The 23931-nt window shown below is 42.5% G+C and overlaps 1 protein-coding gene and 1 long non-coding RNA gene across 4 annotated transcripts; both read right to left on the bottom strand.

The window, feature by feature from the left end:
• Nucleotides 1-15704: 15704 nt before the first annotated feature.
• Nucleotides 15705-16218, bottom strand: LOC103626800 (uncharacterized). Its single transcript, XR_002261990.1, has 2 exons — nucleotides 16178-16218; nucleotides 15705-16082 (listed from the first exon to the last, which is right to left on the bottom strand). It is a non-coding gene; the product is annotated as an uncharacterized lncRNA (long non-coding RNA).
• A 2259-nt stretch (nucleotides 16219-18477) lies between these two features.
• On the bottom strand, nucleotides 18478-23660 carry LOC100286123 (uncharacterized). 3 transcript variants are annotated; one of them, NM_001159011.2, is made up of 4 exons: nucleotides 23426-23583; nucleotides 22925-23120; nucleotides 19082-19238; nucleotides 18478-18758 (listed from the first exon to the last, which is right to left on the bottom strand). In NM_001159011.2, exons 1-4 carry the CDS (start codon nucleotides 23511-23513, stop codon nucleotides 18687-18689), a joined length of 513 nt encoding a protein of 170 aa, NP_001152483.1. In that variant the 5' UTR covers nucleotides 23514-23583; the 3' UTR covers nucleotides 18478-18686. The 3 variants fall into 3 exon arrangements, with proteins under 3 accessions (NP_001152483.1, XP_008643872.1, XP_008643871.1); XM_008645650.3 differs by having other exon boundaries at nucleotides 18501-18758; nucleotides 22925-23148; nucleotides 23426-23660; XM_008645649.4 differs by having other exon boundaries at nucleotides 18501-18758; nucleotides 22925-23306; nucleotides 23426-23636.
• Between the last annotated feature and the right edge of the window lie 271 nt (nucleotides 23661-23931).

Below are 23931 nucleotides of genomic sequence, written 5' to 3'. Positions count from 1 at the left end.
TTCAGAATTCTGAAATTCAGACCTTGAGCCAAAGATCAGGGATGTTCACCTTGATCCCTAACTCGAATCCTAATGGCCCCATTGACAAATTTGTGTCTAACTAACCCCTCTGTCGTGTGCCAGAAGATGGCATTGGGACGCGAGCCCTAGACACGACAAAACGTGGGATTTGCCTCGGGTTTGGGCAGGGAGACAGACCAGATTTCCTGGCTCCATATCTCTGCAACCAGTAGGCAAAATCCTATGACCTCCACACAAGAATGGTAGCTTGTAGGGAGGAGAAGAGGTTTTGTGCACTGACCCAGGCGAGAGCAGGCTCGGATGAGCGACCACACGCGCCAGAGCTTGGGCAGAACGCACGGGCACACGTGTTCGACCCTGGTCGGCACGCCAGAGCTCGCCCAACCCGCGCGCGCGCTCGCCCCGGCGTCCGGTCAAGTCCGCCGCGCGCCCACGCCCTCGGTCGTGCCCGCCCGCGCCTATAAAGCCTCCCCGGGCGCACCTCTCTTCGCCCCGCACTCACCCTCATCGGCCAGCCACCGTTCCTTAGCTCCGGCGAGCGTATTTCCGCCCGCCATTGCCGCCAGAGCTACGGCCGCCGTGGCCAGCCCACTCCAGCCGCCCTCCAGCCCAACCTGTGCTTCGGCTAGCTCCGCCAGTAGCTCGTGAAGCTCGCCAAGCCCTCGGACCCGACCGGACTTCACCGGAGGCCCGAGATCAACCTCACCGGACTTCGGTCTTCCGCCGCCGCGCGTGGACCGAGCTATCCAGTGAGTCTCCGCCCAATTCCTTTCGCTCATGTCTTCTCTGGCATCCCGTGGATCTCCCTGACCCTTTTGATTGAACTATCTCGCCGTGACCAGGCCGGTCTCCTCGCCGCCGACGAGCATCCCCGCCTGCGCGCGTGGACCGACCAACTCCGGCCATCTCCGTTGACGTTCCGCACACCGTTGTGATCCCCGCGACCTCCCCTTCGCCCTCGACCACTTCACCGGAACAGTCTCGCCGCCGGTAAGCCCCTCCGCCCTTTTCTTCGCCACGACTACTGTTTGAGGTAGAAGAAGGACCTCGGGTTAGGTTCTGTAGAACCCGAGGGGTTTTCTGTAATGTCAGCGACTCATATGAATAGTAACCTAAGGACTGATTCGCGAGGAAAACTTAGAAAAACCGCCAGGGACCCCAGTGCAAAGTGGTTTTTCCCTTTTATCAATTCTGTTATTCTTTTTAAATAACCAAAGAACTTAGAAAATTCATAACTTGATGAAATCTTAATGAAAAGCTGTCAAACCAATTTTGCTAGCTCTGGAATATTATGATCTATCATTTAAAATTATTGAACCATATGCTTTCTGTTCTAAATTTTAGAGCTTAAAATTAAAAACAGAAACCCCCTAAACCTTGTTTAATTAAGGAAAATTAGTTTTTCTTCTGTACTGAGCTTAAGAAAATTTGTAGATGCTTATACCCTAATTAGACATTGTTTAAAAATAGTAGAATCCCCAGCATTAGAGATTATGATGTAGTTGTTCATTTAAAGCCATTTTGTCCACAACTTAGAGAAAATCAGAAAAGCATTAGAAAATGTTGAACAATGATTAGTAATATTTTTCCTAGTTTACTTATGCAACCAAGAACCTAGGAAAAATGCAGAGACCATTAATTAGGACCAGTTTCTAATTAAGATGCTTTAATCAGCCTTATGTAGACTGAAAATCAATTATTAAAATTGCAAAACCATAACCAAAATGGTTAACAAAAATCCAGTGAACTTATAACCACCAGAGCCCCACTACAAAAATACAGAGCACCCCAGCCTAACTTTTTAAGTAAGGAAAATAAATACAAAGTGGTAATAAGGCATTTTCCCAATAAATCATAAACAACCTCAAATAATGAGATAATGGGCAACCAAAAATTAGCTAAGTCCATGATGAGATAAACCACCAGAGAAAAATACAAACCCATGAAAAAGAAGTGAACCCATGCCTTTTGCTAGCAATTTGTGAGAAAGGCCATTTGACTTAAATAATGCAAACCACCCCTTCCCTTAAGCAAAAAGAAACCAAACTCCAGAATGATTGCTCTTGCACAAAATACTAGCTAAGAAAAAATAAGAACTCTGTTGTTTGATGTTTTTCAAACATAGTGGTAGTAGAAAGCACCCCTTTGGCTAGAAACCTTAAGAAAACCATAGGAAAAGAATTAAAAGGTATTAATGACTAGAAATTTGTATCAAGTCATGTTATGACACCTAAAAGCCAGCAAAAATAAGTTTTAAAGAATTACCCACTGTTAAATAATAGTTGTAGTTCAAAGTACCCCTTCTGCCTTAAGATTTGGCAATTTTGTCCAGAGAAAACCATTCACTTTCTGAACCCCAAATTTTGAGACAGAGAATCATACACCAGTAACAAGCCCCTGTAATTTTTGCAGAATTTTTGGAATTCTATAAAAGCAACTTGTAGTTCAAACCTACTCCAAAACATTAAAAAGGAATAAAAGAAAAGAAAAGGAGGAATAAACCTCATCCCATTAAAACTAACCCAATTTACCAAGTATACCACTAAAAGGTTTTACATAAGTAAGGTTAACTTGCTTAAATTCTAAAGACCCTACATTTTTTAAAAGTTGTAAATTCTAAAGCACATATTGTATCATGCATATATCTTACGCATTGCATTCATTAGATTGTAATCTTGCCGACGGAGAGTACGTGCTCATCCCCGAGCAAGGACCTGTCCAAGAGGAGGACCAGGAGCAGGCTTCAGAGGCTGCTATTGAGGATCTCCCCGCAGCCCCAGCAATTGAAGGCAAGCCCCGGTTTTATGCATAACCATGTTAATATATGCTACTTTACTACACTTAATGCTTGTAGGACTGTAATGTGCACTTAAGTGTAGGAGTTGCTTGAAACCTCTAGTTGCATGAACTTAGGACTCCTTTTTGAGATGAATACTAGTATGCTAGGTCGAGTAGCTGCTTGCTAATCAGGATCTCGGTAGAAGTCGAGTGATTTTTCTAGCACTCGCGCGAGGTCAGGAATTGATTGTATTCATCTTGATAATGGGATATATGTTGGTCTATGGACTTGGATCCAGGGAGGATGCCTTGTCCATGAGACGGGAAAAATGAATTAAGGATTAATGTGTGGATACCTGAGTCAAGCCTTTGAACGTACTAAGCACATGCCGGGAAAAATGGTAACCGGTAAACCTAGTACCTGAGTGAAGCCGGGCGCGGACTTTATCCCTCATGCGACCTGAGACAGGGTCTCCCATGCTAGCTATGGTGGGTACAAGTGCGGTCACTGCACGGCGGCAGCCGGGGTCAGTGGGGCATTGTATGCCAAGGCGGTGAGGCCTGGACGCGAACGGGGAATCGATGGGGACGGTTGTCATGTGTGGGGTCGGAGTACCCTGACATGCCGTGTGTTTAGGTTTACCTTGCAAGGTTAAAACTCGATTCGAATCGTCTGCTTCTCGCAGCTAATGAGACTGCTTGATTCCTTGTACTGCATCGAGTAAGAAGTGAAATGTGGATTACATGAGATAACTTGTTGATTGAACTAATTGCTTGTTACCATGTATGCTTAGAAGGAGCCAATCTAGCTAAGATAATGATGGTAGAAATTGAAAAGCTAAAAGTTGATTTTAGAAACAGCTAGTGCTTTTGGCAAACCAAACCCCTCAGCCAAACAGCTGCATAGTCTAGAGGTAGAGGAGTAGACTCCTCACACCGGTTAAGTCTAGCTGAGTATTAGTATACTCAGCCTTGCTTGTGGCACCATTTTTGCAGGTACCATGCAGGATGTAGTTGATGGTGTGACTTGGCCTACCACCCTGCCACCGGGTTGGACGGTCGAGTGGGATGTTGCTCCGGTAGGAGAGGAGCATGAGGAGTAGTGGGCTAGGCCTTGCCCATTTCCTCGTTACCGACGACATCGATTATCCGCTGCACTTTAATTTGTGAACTTTATTTGCTACTCCAAAAACTCTGATTTATGTAATAACTCCGTACTTAATTTGAGGTTTCCTGTTTTATTGTGTTTCTTCTGTGACTCACCTTCGAGTGAGATTGTGGGATTTGATCCTGGTTAAGTGGCTTCATCAGACTAGATCTGAGGGACTGACGGGTTATTCCGATTTAAGTGTGTTACGGCCCCTGAGGCGTGACTTAGGCACTTAAGCTGGAATAATTCGGGCGGTTCTGCCACACTCGGGCTCGGCCTCGGCCATGGAAGACAGACTCGACCTCGGCTTCGGAGGAACCTCCACGTCGCCCGACCTAGGGCACAGGCCCGCCACGTCAACAGGAAGCGCCATCATCACCCTACCCCGAGCCGACTCGGGCCGCAGAGAACAAGACCGGTGTCCCATCTGGCTAGCTCCGCCAGATAGGCAATGATGGCGCCCCGCAAGCCCTGTGACGACGGCGGCTCTCAGCTCCCTTACGGAAGCAGGGGGACGTCAGCAAGGACTCGACCGCTCCGACAGCTGTCCCTCCGCCAGGCTCCATTGCTCCTCCGACAGCCACGACATCACACTAGCAGGGTGTCAAGATCTCTCCGGCTGTCACATTGGCATGTACTTAGGGCGCTAGCTCTCCCTCCGCTAGACACGTAGCACTCTGCTACATCCCCATTGTACACCTGGATCCTCTCCTTACGCCTATAAAAGGAAGGACCAGGGCCTTCTTAGAGAAGGTTGGCCACGCGGGGACGAGGACGGGACAGGCGCTCTCTTGGGGCCGCTCGCTTCCGTCACCCGCGTGGACGCTTGTAACCCCCTACTGCAAGCGCACCCGACCTGGGCGCGGGACGAACACGAAGGTCGCGGGATTTCCACCTCTCTCACGCCCGTCTCCGGCCACCTCGCTTCCCCCCTTCACGCTCGCCCACGCGCTCGACCCATCTGGGCTGGGGCACGCGGCACACTCACTCGTCGGCTTAGGGACCCCCCGGTCTCGAGACGCCGACAATATTTATCTTTTATCCTGTAAGACTTCCGCTATGTAATAAGTACTCTGATGTTATTGTGACATTTATCTCTATACACTCTGTTATTGTATATGTTGTCTTCTTTGGCGCATGTATGAGATGCGCCTGGCTTTGTCCCTTAAATCCGAGTGTGACAGAAGTGGTATCAGAGGAATGTTGAATGTAGGACGAAACCTAGATAGAAATGGACAAAACCAGTACCTAATTACCTTACTCTGATTCTTTCTATACTTATCTTGATCTTGTTTCACCTTCTACTGTTCTACTCTGATTAACCTTACCTTTGCTACTCTGATTCTTTTCTAAACTTATCTTAATCTTTTCTCATCTATTTCTGCTTTACTCTAATTATTCTTACTTGTTCTTTCTAAAAGACAAATGTGGATTTCACACTTTGAAATCCTGTGTCTAAAGTGACCTTTGGGAATAGGAGACCTAATCTTAGGAACAAAAAAACAAAACTATTTATATAGTTGTCTATACGCTTGAGTGCTTGTTCTTATGATACTTGTTTGATTTGGATCTTTGATTGAGTGTGATGAGTTGTGGAGTAATGTCCACAATTACATCTGCATATACATATAGACATAAATAGAATTCATAAGATAACTAAACAACCTAGATTATCCTCCATTAAAGTGTATCTATTTCAGATAGATTCCTTTAAGTTGAAAAAAGAATATATATATATATATATAATCTATCTTATCCTAATAGGTTCAGCTTGTGTTAAAAAAAATTAGTATCCTCTTAAATAGTTTATAAGATAAACTAGACCAACTAAAAGTACCCCCACTAGAATATTTTATATAGATCTCTCTTATCTTAAAAGACTCTCTCCTATCTTAATAGATTCATCTTATCTTAAAAGATACTCTCTTACCTTAATAGATTCATCTCATCTTGAAAAGATTTTCATCTTATCCCAATAGATCTAACTAATCTCAAAAGATTCTATCTTATTCTTATAAATTCGTCTTGTCCTAATATGAATACTTATCCCCTTTGCCTATCTCATAATAGTGTAACAAACATGATCTATTCCAAAATAAATTAAGTAGATCTCGTCTAGTCTAATCCAATTACACCAATTTAATTCTGGTCCCATCTAATCTGATCAGATCTAACCCAATGGACAAACATGTTAGATAATACTGGTAAAATAAGATTGGATCCTACTCTTATAAATATGTTTTAATTTAAATTGGAGTCTTAGTACAACCTGGCCATATGCAACTACCTTAACCACCCGATAGTTGCATAACCCCTATGTTTTAACCGACAGAGATTCTGACTTACCTACATCATATAATCCCTCCTATCTCAAAAGATTCTAACATATCCTAATAATATATATTCTACCCTGGTAGATCTATCTAACTCAAACTAGTCTAATCTAGTTATATCCAATCCAACCTAGACCCTACCTAATCTAACATGATCTAATCTAAAGGAAGTTACTCAGACAAGTCAGTTAATACTGGTGACATAGATTAGACCATATTCCGAAAAAAGAGTTTTAAACCTAAAATTGGTGTCTTAAACCACTTCGTCCGTAAAACCACGACCTAGCCTTTGTTATAGGTTTCCCAACCCATTTATCCAAGAAAGCAAAACTCTGTTTAACCTACCTACCCATGTACTCGCAATTGATATCCCAACTCGGATAATGGCATCTAACACCACGACTGATGGTCCCTGAATCCGACTCATGAAGAAGGTTAACTTCGACAATGAACGATATGAGTAGAAACAGATCATCTGATGAATCAAGATCCACCACTCAGAATAAAAGTCTTACCTACCTAACTTTCTTTTACCCCAAATCTTCTCTACACCCACTCAATAGCTAAAAGCCTGTTGTACCTTTGTTTCTATGCCACACCTGTTAAGGGCATGAAAATTCTAGGTTTATAAAAATAATTAGAAGTTCCACTTAGAAAAAAAAACTGGGATTTCATAAAGATAAAGTTAGCGAGATATGCTCAACTAAATGGTATTCTTAAATAGGATTATGGAACCTAGTGTGATCTAATCCAATGTGGTCTGCTTAAACAAATTAGTTGTACTTGGACCCTTCTAGCCAGGTGTTAACTTAGCACATTAGACCAACTCAACCATGAGCATAAGAGCTAACCCAACCAATAGAGTCATGATGGATTGTATAATCTCTATATCCCCACCAAACATCAAACAAACTTTTGGACTACAAGCTAAACTTGTGGTGTCCCTTCTCTTACAAATCTCTAGGACGAGATTCTTGTTAAGGGGGTAGGATTTATAATGCCCAATTTGTAAGAGATAATATAAAAGGAGAAAAGTTATTTCCTTTCTTTATATGTGTGTGTTGTATCTATTTACCATCACATGTGAACACCATACGTAAAAAACAAATAATTAAAAAAAGGTATGCCACTGAATTATGCATCATGCTGGATTTTATTGTGTGTGCATTTTGTGACAATAAAAAATGTAAAGATAAATTTATTAAAGTCCAAAATGGGATTTAAGATCTAAAAGAATTTCAAGAATTTAGAAAAGAAAATAAAACTACTACACAAAATAGAGAAATAAATTCATGAACACAAGAAGCCCTTTTCATAGTAGTATATTAAATTTGTACATTGAAAATGAGTATAAGTTCATAGTTGGAATTGGATTCAAAACTGAATTCTAGAAATTAAAAGGAGAGAAGGAAAAAAGAGAGAGAAAGGATATAAAATATAAATAATATATATCTATAAATGTCTCCAAATTTGGTACTTCTAACTGCACAAATATGAGTTGTGAACAATGAGCCACAAGCTTTGAATTGAATTCAAATTGAATGTGGAAATAGAGAAAAAATAGAAAAGGAAAAAGGAAATTATAAAAGAAAAAGGACAAAATACCTGTTGGGCTTGAGTCACCCAAACCGGCCCAGTTACCCTTCATCCGCGCGGCCTAGCTAGTTGCCACCGAGCCCAACTCAATTCTGCCGATCCTGCCACATCGGTGTGCCGACGGGTGGGGCCCACCCATCAATCATGCGGCGCGCGCTCTTCTCCACCCGGGTCGTTGACACCTGGGACCACTTCGTCAGACCTTCTTCTCCCTGTAACAGATCGACGGCTGAATCGAAGGGTTAGCTCTGCGTTGATCGGGTTGCTTGGCCTAGCCGACTCGGTCATTGGCCCTCACCTCCATATAATCCACCTCCACCTCTCTGTTGCGGCCCCACGAAACCAGCACAGCCACGAAGTCGAGTTGAGAACCACCAAGACGCCCTGTGTAGTGGGACAGAGAGGAGAGTGCAACCGCCACCATTGATCCACCGCGGGTGAAATAATTGAGCGTTATCACTCTAGCACCGGTAGATGGCTTTGGAGCTTCGTAGGATCAAATCGAGCGTGTGTGTGGCGGTGTAGGTCACGGTGTATAGCGGGCGAGATGTGAATTGCTCGATGGAGCTGGGGATTTCCGCCATGGCCATCCTTCCTCGACGGCGGGACTCTGCTGGGCGCCATCATTGGTGAGCTTTCCATGACGATCACCTTGTTCTATCTAGCGTATAGCGCCCATCGTCCATAGGATTCGGGTACCGGGTCGCCGGATTCGCCGCACGCCGGTGGAGAGCCGCTGTGGGCCTCTGCTCCGCCTTCTCTGGTCATCGCGTGGTGGAAGAACATAGGCGCGCTATCGGATTGCGATTGAGTGGTGGAGATTAGAATGAGGCTTACCCCTTCGGTGTTTAAATCCAGACCCTCAATCTAGATCGGACCGTTAAGAACCAGCCGGGAGACTTTGCGATCTGGGTCATGGATCTCTGATCCGACGGCTGGGTCTCTGCACCGATTCGTAAGGAGCATCGTTTAATCCTGGCCCTTGTTGTCGAATCCCGCAGATAGGATAGTGTACCGGTTCAGAAAGGTTTGGATCTAATCTGATCCATAGATCGGTGATCCAACAACCAGGATATAACTGTACCCCTTTGTCGTGCGTCTTTTGAGTATGAGCCCCTCAAGTCTTCGATAATTAACCCGCGGCCCACTCTAGACTTAGTCTGAGTCTTAGAACATTTTACACTGTGGCCCTATCTTTGCTGGGAATTGGCTTGTAGTACAGAATCATATGAAAATTCAGAAATTCAATTAGAAAATGTTTTTTTGTGTTAAAATAATTCCACGAACTTATTTAGTTCATAGGAAATCCATTCTAGCTCCAAATTAATTCATTCTAGTTCCTATAATTTTATAATATTATTTTTTATCAATTAGTGCCACTGTTTTGACATGAAAGTCACATTAAAATTTATATCCTATTTAATCTTGTACAAAACACATAGAATCTTTAGAAATTCATAACTTAAAATCTATAACTCCGATTTGATCCATTCAAGTTGCGTTAGTCTCGTACAAATATTTACTATTCAATAACAACATTTATTATACCATGTCATATTATTTTATAATTAGATCTGTATTTAATTTATGTTGGTTAGTCTGGTTAAACTGCTTATCATTATAATCTACTAGAATATGATCTATGGTCAATTTATAACTTAGATTAAAATTGAGATAATTATTTATAGAATAACCTCTTATATGATTTATATTAACTAATTTATAATATAGTTTAATATTTTAATCACATAAATCTTCTATAAAATCATAACTCCTTAACCGTAACTCCGATTTTAGTGGTTCTCGTTCCCACAATCTCGTAGCAACGCGTAGATCATTATTATGCAGTATGTTCTTATGTTTGGTGTGATGTTAATTTTGTCTATACCATGTCTGTTTATATTGCTTCAACTAGCAGTGAGGTCACGAGGATCTGAAGAATCATTCTGGTACCTAGAATCCCAAGTGCCAGGCAAGTTGTGCCCTTGACCACATTTATTACCCAATAATGTTCTTTATTATCACTATTCAATGCATAGGTTTGATGGGACCCAATAGGTCATCCTAGCCTAATTATCTTTTACCTTGTTTACCCCTGAATCACTTGGGTAGTTTTGCCATTGCTTTATATGGTTTTGGGTTAATATTTCATTATATCCATGTTCCAATTATTCTGTTATGTTATTTATGTTCATGTCAAGATCATTATCTTTAATTGGAGCATGGAGCTTAACTTGAGAAACACGTGCCACCACAAGGGTGGAATGGGATGCCCTTGGCTAACTAATTAGAAAAGCTAGTGGAAGACTACCTTAACCGAAAGGGGCAAGGGCAATAGGGGAGTTGCATGCAGGGAGGTTCTCGGGTTGATTTTGCTGCGATGGCGGTCAGACGAGGGATTCTTGTAAGTGCTCTTCCCATAAATTGTAGCGGGTTTTTGGAAGCTAGTGGAACTTTGTAAAGACCTCGTAGTGGATCCCTAGTCATTCACCTCGGTAGTGTCTAAGGGTCTAGCTAACCCTGGCGACATGGGATACACGACTTGTGGGTACAGGGTACAACCTCTGCAGAGTGTAAAACTGGTATACTAGCCGAGCTAACGGTCAAGAGCAGCTCAGGACTCTCGCATGATTAATTTATGGAACTTAAATTCAATTTGTCATTTGCATTTGCATGGTTTTATTATTAATTTTGTTCTATTATTGTTATTATGGTTTGGTATTTACTTACATCTAGTAATTGCTAATAAAATTTTGACCAACTTTAAAAGCAATGCTCAGCTTTAACCATTCTCTTTGGTAAGCCTTACACTTCACATGATCTCCCACCTTTGGTGAGTTTATGCCATATTATTCCCCACAACTTGTTGACTGATGAACATGTGTGAGCTCACCCTTGATGTCTCACACCCCCCCCCCCACACAGGAGAAGAACAGGTGGTTCAAGAGGAGCCACACAACGAGGAGTTTGATTTGATCTAGGTGGCGTCTCCCAGTTGACTTTATGGCGCCAAGGATGGACTTTAGTTCGTTTTATATTTATCTTTTATCCTGTAAGACTTCCCCTATGCAATAAGTACTCTGATGTTATTGTGACATTTATCTCTATACACTCTGTTATTGTATTTGTTGTCTTCTTTGGCGCATGTATGAGATGCACCCGGCAAAGTGTCGAGCACTCGGCAAAGACCCGGATTCCGGTAGTGGATAGAGAGATTTGATGAAAACGACTGGACTTGTTGATCTTGTGACATCCATGTTACATACTCTGGATTAAGCATCTTCTTTTCATTCTTGTCGTTATTTGTGATGATGGTCTCAACTGACGGCACGTCGATCTTCTCATTGAGGTACTATATGAGTTGCACACGATAACAGCTGAGGAGGAACTACGCCTTCCACAAGATCCAACTGTCCCACGTAAGTTTCTTGTTGACTGTCGGTCCAAGGACCAACGTCGAGGACAACGGTAATCGAGGTTGCTGCCATTGTCCTTTCTTTCTCGCTAGTCATCTTCAGAAAAAACGGCTCTGATTACCATAAAAAATTTGCTTGACATATCGTGTCATTTAATAAGGCCAAGAGTCTATTTTATATGCGTGACTAGTACAAAGCTCGGTCAAATTACAACTATGTAAAATGATCTAGATACAAACTAGAATATCTAGACTTAGAGTCGGTCAGAATCATGGTCTAACCAACGATTTTGTGACAATAGTTTACTCACGTCTGGACTCTGGAGTAAACAGATCGAAAAGCTTTGTCATTCATTTAATGAAGATGCACGTGCCTTGATGTCCAGGCAAAATGACGTTTACGGCGTGGGCAGACCGGCGCGATGGAGCTTTGGCAAATGGCAATTCGTCTCGTTGAAAAGCACAGCAGTGCAACGTGTCGTCATTAATCGATACTTAATGCATGCTTACCGAACTCATGTATGTATGTTTAAAGAAAAAATGATTGTCTATACGCGAGATTGGGACTATATACGTTTAAGGGGGTGTTTGGTTTGCCCTGGTAAAATTTAGCCCCTATCACATCGAATGTTTGAACCTCCGTTCGAAGTATTAAATGTAGTCGGATTATAAAACTAATTTCTCAGCCGAAGATTAAAAAGTGAGACGAATCTAGTACAGTTGGTTGGGTCTATATTTCATACTCCTATTTGAAAGTCAAACGCTTGATGTGACCTGGCTAAATTTTAGTCCACAGAACCAAACACCCCCTAAATATATATCCGAGCTAGTTCTGATCTGGTGACAATAATCACCTTGCGGTCACGTCAGCGCCAGTGCCCCAGCATGGAGAAGAAACAGATAGAGAAACATGGACGTTTGCTCTTTTTTTAGGAAAACATGGACGTTTTCGTACAGAAAAAGCCAGTCGAGCCATGGAAGACTTGATTTGATCTGTATATTTTCTGTGGAAAATTACTTGCTGCTAAAACATCCAGCGTTACCTTTGAACTTTCAGAGATAATGAACGCTTGAGAAACCGGGCAAATACAACCATGGTCGGCTTTGTCAGACTGCATAAAAAACAAAAAATATAATCAGCAGCACTTCAGTTGTCCTTGTCATGGAAGGCAAATACCCCTTTGGAGCTTATTCTCAAATTTTCATTAGCAGCTGACATGGTGTAATTAATACAGCTGATCATTGCACAACCATGGAAGCACATCCTGTAGATCTATTTTGCATGTTTCACGCAACAGTTCTTGAACCGATAATCTTAATCTCTTCTCTTTCTCTATCTCTATTTCTTCTCTACTATATTAAAGCACTAGTTTCAATGGTTGTTCCGCGTCATCATTTTACAAATAACCCCTCACATCTATTTCAAATTAACCCGCTGCACGACTGTCCCCTCCGTGCAACCAACCTCTATGTCCCAAACCACACCTCAGCATATAGATGGCCAAACGGCGACCCGGCATGGGCCCGCTAGGCCCAACGCTCGCGGGCCGCAGCTCGGCACGCCGGCCTGCTGACCGTGTTTGGCTGGCCTCTTAGCATGTCGGACCATTTGGTTAAATCAGCGTAAAATGTTAAAAAGTGATGCAGGAGGTAGGGTTTGAATCCACGCTCTGATGGAAGAAAGGCAGGAGACACTGGTGAAACCGTCTAACCAGTAGAACATCATGCTCATGTATTTTTAATATTGAATATAAATTGTACATATGTATATACGATTTTTGTAAAATAAAAAATATAATTGTGTCGGGCTGGGCCAACACTACATGCCGAGGTTACGGCACAAGCACGACGCGCGCGGTCGTGCTGGGCTGGCCCAGACACTATTAAATTAACCGTGCCTCGGGCCGACTGCCACACATGGCCCATTTGGCCATCTATATCTCCACACAATAATGATGGTCCTCGCCTTAGTTGTGGCGACCTCGTTCGCCATCCTGCTTCTTTTCTCTCTCCCCTCATGCCTCCGCCTTCGCGCCACCCCATTCTCAGTAGAGGGCCTGGGGGCAGGCGCCTCCTCCCCATATTCGTCCGACACTAGCCCTGACATAGACCTGCACATTGGCTATTGCATTTCCATGACGACGTTTCACATCATGCGCGCACCATCGTTTTCGCTGTCGTCAGACGTCCTGTTTGTCTTCCCGGCCTTCTCTCTATTCTTCCTCCCCAACCTGCTGCCCCTCCACGGTCGCAGCCGTGAGCTGATCGACGCTCGTCGACTCGAGTACGGGGCGAGTCAGTCTTGTTCCTGGCCTTTCTCCGTGTGTGCCGCCGAGGAGGACATGGTGGCGCCTGCTACGCTTAGTTATCTTAGCGATGAGGAGTACAGGTTTGAGATACTGGACAACCAAGGCCTGTAGCGCGGCAGCAGTCGGCATATGATATAGAGTTGGTGGTGGTGTTGTGTCGCCTTGGCGGGTCCATGGCTGGGAAGTCACTCGCATTCTCTCGCCCTTCTAGGACTGACGCTTGGTGCAGGTGCCTCTCGGTTTGGAGCTGCTCCGGCTAGGCTTGTTTCTCCGCTTGCGTGCTCTCTCCCTATATGTATCTAGCGGTATACTACCTATGTCGCCTCCAAATGCCCAGGTCTTTGTCGTGTCCTTCTCTAGCAACGAACAGGTATGACGCATCTTCTCTTCCTGATTTGCTGGCTATGTTACCCATTCGATGGCTCGACATCGCCTGTCTACATGGCCTTTCCCTTACCACGGTGTCGACTCGGTATGCTTCTACCACTTCTTTGTACCTGTCACCTATCCTTCTGTCATTGCAAAAATTATTGTGTTATTCCTCTGTTGTTTTGGGTGTTAGTTTTTTGTTGTGCTAAGGACTAAACATAATCTGGGTGTGTTAATACTTGATTTATTGTTTGCACATGGTTTGTGTTCTTGTGATGATGGCTCATGGATCCTGCAAAATATGTGTTAGGATTTGGAGATCCATGTTAGGATTTGCAAAACATGTGTGCCCCTTGTGTTCTTGGCTCTTGCATGCATTAGGTCGTTTTTTAGACCACGTTGGCGCAATGGACTCCATGGTGTTTGAGGTTGCTAAATTGGATGAAGCAGCAATGATTTGTCACGCTAACAGTAAAAGGAAAGGTTATTTGTTGGTTTTAAATGTTAGTAATTGCTACGAAGTACCATAATTTGTATGAAGCACATCTAGTTTTTATTTATGCCCGACTTTAGCAACCACTCCATATTTTGATCTATCTTTTTTATAAATTTGAGTTCATGTAACTTATTTTAGAAACTTGAGCTCACAAACTTCCTCTTATTTGGTCTCTCTATGGTAGAATTATGTCATTCTATAATCTTTGTTCGTTCAGTTAGCCATTGTGAACTCTCTTCTAAACGCTTCCTTCATTGGCCGTGTTGTACCAAGACATATTGAATAGAGTAAACAACAACATCGGTTAGTCAAATAAAAAAATATTGTACGGAAAACGGAGACAACCAATAAAAAAATCTTGAGGTCTTTTTGGTAGATAGTTTATGTAGGTATTGTTGTAAGCCATCGCAACACACTGGCAACCGACTAGTCCATATTAATCAATCGCTTCTATTCACACTTTCATCCACAACAAATCCGAACATAGGCATGTGCAAGCAGTGCACAGGGCCTCGAATATTTGAGGTCCCCAAAAAATAGGAGAACTACAATGCATGTTAATATACATTACCTATCTTCCTTCTTATGCTGCGCCATAGAACTACTGAGCGCCGCGGCAAAGAATAAATCTATATAAGGTGCCAAATAATAAATCTACATAGGATCCTAACATGTTTGGCTGTGTGTGTGAACGAAGTTTCTCCAAATTAAATGTAAAGTCCTATTTGTGTTTGCCACAACAACACTCGAGAATGAACGTTGAAGAAGATTAGATATAAGCATATCAAGATTTTATTTAAACCCATCGAAAAAATGATGTAATTCGAATAAAATCACTACAGTAAAAGGAACAATTTCCGACGGCCGAAGCCGTCGGACGTAAGGTTTATACCGTCGGAGATAACCTATGTCCGACGGCATCAACCTATGTCCGACGGTTTTAGGCCGTCGGAGATAAGGCGTCGGAAATAGCCTTATCTCCGACGGCCGCCTCGGCCCGTCGGACGGAAAAAAAGGTCAACCGTTTTAACGACCAGGTGTGGGTCCCACAACGTTATGTCCGACGGCCTCCGTCGGACATAAGTGAGCCCTTATGTCCGACGGCTTTAAAAACCGTCGGACATAAGTGAGCCCTTATGTCCGACGGCTACAGTTAGGCCGTCGGACATAATATATTTCAGAAGTTACAAAAAAATCTGTTTTTTAAAAAAACTGACATTTACAAAACAAAAACAGATTCCATGCACATATATACATTCACAATCACAAATATACACATTCACATAAGTATTCACATTACAATCTCAAATATTCTCACATAAATATTAACATTCACAAATTTAACATCAACATATAGGTCCGACGGTTGTTGCAAACTGACATTGTGTCTCATAAACAAGTGTTGTGATCACGGTTGCAAACAAGTGTTGCAAAGTGTTTCACAAATTAACATCACGACACATCAATCATATCCATCGCCTGGATGGTTCGAGTAGCCACCTCCTCCTGCTGGACTATGCGTGTTGAAAAGGTTATTCACCCACGAATGCGATGCGTCGTCTTGACCAGACCCGTCTCCTGGTGCTCCAACTATAGCGGGGGGTGTCTGAAATCCCTATAACACACGCACATGAAATTGTAACCACTCAGTTTTTCATTTAAACAAATAAGACATCTATGAACATGTCACACACGCATATGTGTACATACCGTAGGGAATTGTGACGGAGGCGGAGGTGGAGGTGGAGGCGCAAGCATTGGCATCGGAAGTGCAAAGTCCGGAGGCGGCATCCCATAGGTGGGCATCGGGACGTCCGCTTGTTGGGCTAGTTGCTACAAATTATATATAAGTCATTGTTGAGCAAATAAGATACACATCATGTGTTTTACAAAATAAGCTACAAAATGTTACTTCAGCTTACCGAGAGAAGAGCTTGATTTTGGGCCTGGAGGTTTGCATCATACTCGTCCCTCTTCTTCTGGTACTCGGCTTGTTGCCTCTGGTACTCAGATTGTTGCCTCTGGTACTCCAATTGTTCCCTCAATACTGATTGATGGTAATCTGCCTGTTGACGCAACACTGCCATCTCTATGTCGTGGGCGGATGATCGTGAACGGGACGACTGTGAAGACGACGATGTGGACTGTCGTCCACGGCGTCTCAGCTCTCTGGAATCAATCGTAGAATCAAAAATACCCAACCTACAAGAGTGAACCATGCACTTAGTATAGTAACTCATGCCTCAGTTGAATCGCAAGCATATGATGACAATTTTGAAATCCAAATCAAATAATCTCACCGTCCTTGAGAATGCAAACTTAGACTTAATAGCCATAAGTCGAGTCACAAATACAAGGACGGTCACTTTTGTGTGCTCATGCAACGGCTCTTCGGCAGCTTTAAGGAGCTCAAAGAACTTCTGAACCTCAGGTGTAGCTGGATCCTCATACTCGGTGGGTTGACCGGGGTTCTCCGAATCGACGGTTAGAAGCTCATGGCGTACATCGTCAAGCATCTCTTCCATCCTATCGTAGTCCTCCTCTTCATGTGACTGAACTTCTGATACAATACAAGGAGGTGGGTCCTCACCGTGGTGCACCCACACCTCATAGCCTGGCATATAACCGTTCTTGCAAAGATCTATCGACATAGTCCTCCTGTCAAGGAAATAAATGTTCCGACACTTGGTACAAGGGCACCTAACATCGGTTCCAGTCTCTGACCGAGCAAAAGCACGGTCGAGAAACGCGTCAGTCTTGGCAACCCACTCACTTGATAGAGCACCTCTTTTCTTCCAACCTTCATACATCCATCGACGATCCTCCTCCATACTAGATACGAGATGTTAACTTGATTAGTTAAGTTAATCACGCCTCTAATCTAATAAACCACACTAATACAAGGAAAATAATTTAACGGGACCCTAAATCATATAAAATAACCTTATTTCCGAGGGCATAATAATTACCCTCGGAAATTAATAATTTAAATTATATAGACACCACTACATAACATTATCATGGGTGACAAATCATATAAAATGACCTTATTTCCGAGGGCATAATAATTACCCTCGGAAATTAAAAATTAAAATTATCTAAGCACCACTAATTAAACGAAAATAAACTAAATTAATTACATAATCAAATTTCGCCATATAATCAAATTTAGGCCCTCGGATATAATAAGATAAACATTATTTAACATACTAACTATTAAATAACAACATTACAAACTACAAAACAATATTAATATATACAAAATAATATATTAATATTTTGTATTAATATATTAAATACATTAATATTAAATACCTTACACCGGCAGTGTGGGCGACGGGGCGAGCGGGGCCGCGACCGGCGGATGGCGGCGGGCGTCGACGGCGGGCGGGTGGGGCGGCGACGGCGGGCGGCAGGCGTCGACGGTGGGCGGGGCGTCGACGGCGGCGGCGGCGAGCGTCGACGGCGGGCTGGGCGTCGACGGCGGCGGGCAGAGACAGAGAAGAGAGAAGGCGGCTGGGCGTCGACGGCGGCGGGCAGAGACAGAGAAGAGAGAAGGCGAGCGCGCGTGAAAATGAACCGCGCGCCGGGCTGGGACTGTGTTAAAAAACCTTATCTCCGACGGCTATTTACGAGGCCGTCGAACATAAGATTATATCCGACGGCTGGCAGCGTAGCTGTCGGATATAATCTTATGTCCGACGGCCTCGTAAATAGCCGTCGGAGACAAGGTTTTTTTTTCCGAGAGCCCATGGTGGCCGTCGGACATAAGATTATATCCGACGGCCTCGTAGGAAGCCGTCGGAGATAACGTGACCGTTGGATATTCGTCAGTTTACTGTAGTGAATAGATATGTTTTTTTATATATTCTATTACAATGTTTTGCAAGTTTAGATTGTTATTAATTATTTTTCAATGAAAATATAGACCTTACTACCTTAGATTTGGCTAAGGCCTTAAATTTTCTCGGCCCGGCCTGGTCTGGCCTTGATCCACAAACATCATTTTTAGAAAACTAGTAGAAGATGATGATATGTAAACCATGTTAAAATCAAATGCATTAATTCCATAAGTTCTTTTTCCCTGAACCGTCGGCACTTGGCTGTCTGACCCCAGTTTTTGGGGTTCCCTCCTTTGGCCACAAAGCAAGCTCACCAAATCCACTCCATATAAACATATATTTATCATGATTCATTACTATTTTTCCGTCATTCAGTGCTATTGGCCGTGGCCCTCTCCACTAGCAGTGCTTCCTGAACCTCTTCTGTTTACAGCGGTGTTCTTCAGTATCTGCAAAAAGGTGAAGAACTAAATCAGGCTCAGTTCGCTTTATTCTCGCATCACCCTACTCGAGTACTACTGGCAGGGCCCAACATTTTTTTTTCACAAAACAAAAACCTTGAAACCCAATATAATTCCAAATTCCATGGTAATACAGAATACAATCCATTAACAAAAATTTAAGACAACGGTTTCAGTTCTTATGGTACAACAGTATAGGTAAAATAAAGACAGCAGTATTGTGTCCACGAACGATGAAGCATATCAAGTACTAAACAAATTTAACAAAAAATTCTGTCCCAAATACATAGCCAAACCAATGGAAAATTTACCTGTCGGAGCATCTGGTTCTCGTTCTGGAGGGTGGAGAGCCTCTCTTCCATCTCCGAGTTCTTCTTCTCCAGATCTCTCACCTTCACCTCCAGATCAGTTAAATAAGCCTTCTTCCTCTCTCTAGCCTGTTGAGCTGACACCCTGTTCCTCAGTAACCTTCACAAGTCACGAACATAGCAAATCAGGACAACTTCAAGACACAAGACCAGATTGACCATAGTATATATACATCGCAAATTTAACACAGTATTTTTTTTTAAAAAAAAGAAGAAGGTTGAGACATTTTTCAATGGTACAATAGAGAATAATACGGATCGAGACAAATTTGTCATTTTCCCAGAATTCATATTAATGTGACACCAATTCAACTAAGAGTTCAAATTGCACACAAACAATGTGTTCCATAATTTGAGATCATATAAAGTAATCACCATTCCTGATCGATTAAAATAAAATAATGTACTTGCATACCAGCTAAACTGTCGTTAGGAATATAATGCTTACAAGCTCTATTGGCATTAGCATTGCTTAGGGAAGCATTAGCATTAGTGTGCTAACAACTAATATGGCAGTAGTGCTGTATTGTGTTTAGGAAGTATCACACAAATGCTGAAACGCCGCCGCCGCCACGGCACCACTAGTGTCCACGGGTATCACTGGTGTCAAACAAACACCACCACTCCAACGTTACCGTCGTAAGACTGCCTCCAGTGGATCGCGTAAAATAGAGAACTTAAAACTGTAAATAATATTATTTGACACTGTTTGCAGAGTAAAGTTTAAAATACAAAAATTACTAGAGATGACCTAAGAGGTGCGGGACCAACACAGATGCTGGCATAAGGGCATGTACAACCCAATTAAATAAGGGGTCTCTTGAAAGGTTCTTAAGGGGCTAAGTGAAGAAAATCAAGAGCATCCGTCTCTACACAACTCTCTATACATATTGTGTCTTGACTATATTTATTATCTAGGGGTTTAGGGTTATATCATGCAGTTTCTTAGTTATCTCTTGTATTTGAAAACTATTCTAACGACTCAGGATTGCACATGCCCTAAGGATAGATACAAAGTATGCTCGTATTGAAGGATGACGTGGCCTATGAACCAGTCGGACAGATCTTAACGATTGTTGGTGGACCAATCAATTGGTCGATCCAATTGGTACCGACCGTGTTAGAGTCGGATCAACTCATACCTTACCAACAAATATGTTGGATGGTTCGGTCTATATCGACCGGTTTTGTTGACGGTCCAGTCGATACCAATTCAAATAGGTCGGTACTGGCCAGATTTAAAGACATCACACATTTTTATATCATTTTAAATCCAAAAATACAAAAAAAACCCCCAAAAATATATAACAATCCCATAAAATATTATGAATTATATACCTTTTAGTTTCAGGAATTTGTGTATTTTTTATTTATATTTTATAAATTAATTAATTTTTGTTCAATCTTTATGAATTATATAATTTTTATGTGTTTTTATGAATTATGTAATTTTTATGTGCTTAGTTATGTACTCGAATGAATTTTTATTTAATGAAGTGTCTTGATTCATTTTAACAAAATGTCCGTAAAACAATAGCTGATGTGACGCTAAATTAAAATAACTATACGCTGTTGATAAAGATGGTGTACTAGAGCTCAACAGTAGATAAGATACGACGATGGTCGATGGTGCGTTGATGTGACGATCAATAAGGATCACACAATTGAACCTGAAGAAACCATGTGATATGTCCAAAAGTGTTGTCTACAACTATTTAGATGAGCAAGGAGATATATAAGCGCGTGCGATAGTGCTATTTCGTACCGCACCCACTTGCAGCCTGGCCCATGCCTTGCGATTGCATGCATGTCCCCGCCCCCCAGCCTGCCGCATGCATGCATAGAAAACAAATACATTTTTAGTTTATTTTTTGGTATATCTTTTAATTAAAAGATTTGAGGCTTTCATCATGACGAACACAATGGTAAAATCGATTTTCAATTTTAACACTTGTTCTAGTAGGACATAATTCTCTTTTTAGGAGAGTGGAGTCCGGATATAAGGTTTGTTCAAAAAATTGTTAGTTGGATAGGTTTGTTCAAAAAATTGTTAGGGCTTGTTCGGTTAGCTCTCAATCCATGTGTATTGAGTGGGATTGGATGAGTTTGAATCCCAAACAAGTCAAACTTCTTAAGAATTTTTTCCAATCCCATCCAATCCATGTGTATTGGGAATAACCGAACAAGGCCTTAGTTGGATCCGTTCGACTGATGTAGGCGGATGGGAGGGTCTGTTTGGCTGCGAGCTATTGCGCGTGCGAGGGTTGGGTCTGGTGCCAAATAGTTATTTGGCATCTAGGATGTAAAATTAGCATGTATATATATGTTATTTGTCACCTTAGGTGAATCTTCATCCAGTCAATAATAATCAATAATTACTAAATTATTTTCAGTAATAATCGATTATTACTTAGTGGGTGAAGAGCTTCACCCAGCTGATAAGAACTGAACGAAGTCAAGTGAAGCTTCATCTAGACTAACAAATATCAATTTATTTCAGCGGGCGTCTTCAATGCTATAAGTTTGTTTCGACCACTTTTTCCTACTGTCAGGTCTATGTTGACATTTTAATGTCCTGGGGCGGACACAAATACTGGGGCCTCTTCTATATAAATATAGTTTTACTCAATATATACATATTTTTTATCAATAGAAATTGATATAACATAAAAAAATGTTTCAAATTATCCATACAATATTGTAAAATTTTCTTCTAACATTTCTTGATACAATGTCATCAATGATAGTGTTGATATCAACATCAACTAACAATTGTTTTTCAATATATAAAGTTTTCAAACCGTTTAGACGTTCTTAGACAATGCAGACCTTAAATAGTTCTTCAATGATTTTATTTTTAAAATTTCTTTTTTTAGCTGATGCCGCCATCACATATGCATGTAAATAAGATCCAATAAGTAACAAATATATTAGAATAAAAATCTATCTTTTTGTTATACTAAAAAATATACATCGAAGACATTGATGTTTTTCGTAAACTTAACTTCAGTTTTTTATCGTTTTTTAGATTTTTTTTAGTGTACGGAAATTAAAATACATATATAATAGGAAAACATAAGGAGGGGTCCATCTAATTTAGGGGCCTAGGGAGACCATCCTGGTGACCCTCTACCTAAATCTGACCCTACCTACTAGTGTTGCCACTATAAAGACACAAGCACAATTCCAACAAGTTATAAACTGAGCGTCATTGTCTAAGTTTGGCTCTAGCAGCTCTCTATCTCACCCTCTATATTTTGAACATTATCCTGTAAATAGTATTGTCTATAGTGTAAAACAGTACACTATCATATACATGATCTATTATAGAGACAATCTAACAATCTTACTTAGCAACTTGCAATCCCGGTAATTACATTATTCATGTTTCTGAAAACATATATAGTCTTCCAAACCACCTTTGCTCACCAGGCACTCGTTTCTTATCTAAACCCCACAAAGGGGACCAAATTCTGGTGGATACATTAATGTGGTCCACTACAACGCTAAATCCAAACACGCATGGCTCATGAAAGATATTTTATTTTGTCAACAAATGAGCTAGCCCGTGACACACAGTCACTCATCCCAATTCATCCAAACAAACTGAATTCCATACTACCAACTTTTCTGTGTTATCGAGCAGCAAAAGCAAAAAAAGAAAGAAAGAACATATGGGGCAGTATATGTCCCATATACTTTGTAATTAAACTTGCACGAAGGCGCCGGTGTTGATGCTAGTATATATGGTACTATTACTAGGGTTACAAGAAATCTCACGCTCACCTTTTGAGGCGCTTGTGCTCCTTGTCGGCGTGGCTGCGGACGCGGCGGCGCGCGCTGGCCTGCGCCGTGGACGACTGGGCAAGGGCGCGGTCTGCGCCCGCAGCGCCAGGGCCAGCCTCCCTGCCCGACGTGGAGGCTCCCGGCAACTCCAGGCCCAGCTCCGGCACTCTCCTTATCTCATCGTCGCTCTCCATCCCTGCAACTCAATCACACCACAGGTGTGGCTGGATCAGTTCACCAAATAAACGAGTCAAGATCTTGGAGAGAGAGCTCGAGACTCGAACTCGAGTAGACTTGCTTGACAAGTCTTGCAGCAGTTCAGTTGCACGACAAAAGCAAACGAGAACCTATCGGAAGCGTTGGAACTTGGAACAACGAAGTTCTAAAAAAACAATGAAAGAACTGGGATTGGTGATAAACTCAAGCTTATAAGCCAAAAAGAAGATGCACAGGATAGTTCCACAGCACGGGGTGCCATGCCAGAGGTAGTAGCTAGCTTGCCTTCCTTGACCTCCATGTCCACGTGGTGCCCGGAGCTGGACGACCTCTCGCTGCTGGAAGGCCGCGAGCTCGCCGCCTGCTCCTGCATTCTGGCTGGCGCGCTCTACCTCACCCTCTCAGGCCCTGCAGATTTGCCCTTCCCTAGCTATCTCCTCCGCTGCGATCCTTCCTGTCCCTCCTGGTCGCTTGCTTGTATTGTATTTGGTTGGACCAAGAGTGCTTTTTTGACGCCACGCACGGCAGGTTCCTACGATTCAGCTCCTCAACAGCCCCGAGAATTCCATAAAACCCTTCCACTTTTTACGTCCAGGTCCATCTGCGTGGGAACAACACAGACCGTAGGGGGGTCTACCTCATGGTTTCCAAACGGAAAGGTCCTCCCTGAAAAACCTGCTCCATGGACAGCATTAATTGCCCGACAGGGTTTGGGGTTTTAGCGGCCGCGACCCAGCCGTCCAGCCTTCACAAATCGCACGGCCAGGGCCCCGCCCGCGTGGCCGCTGCCG

The sequence above is a fragment of the Zea mays genome, chromosome 5 (genome assembly GCF_902167145.1).
Source record: "Zea mays cultivar B73 chromosome 5, Zm-B73-REFERENCE-NAM-5.0, whole genome shotgun sequence".
In the NCBI taxonomy this organism is placed as follows: Eukaryota; Viridiplantae; Streptophyta; class Magnoliopsida; order Poales; family Poaceae; genus Zea; species Zea mays.
This window is presented reverse-complemented; position numbering and strand designations above follow the sequence as displayed.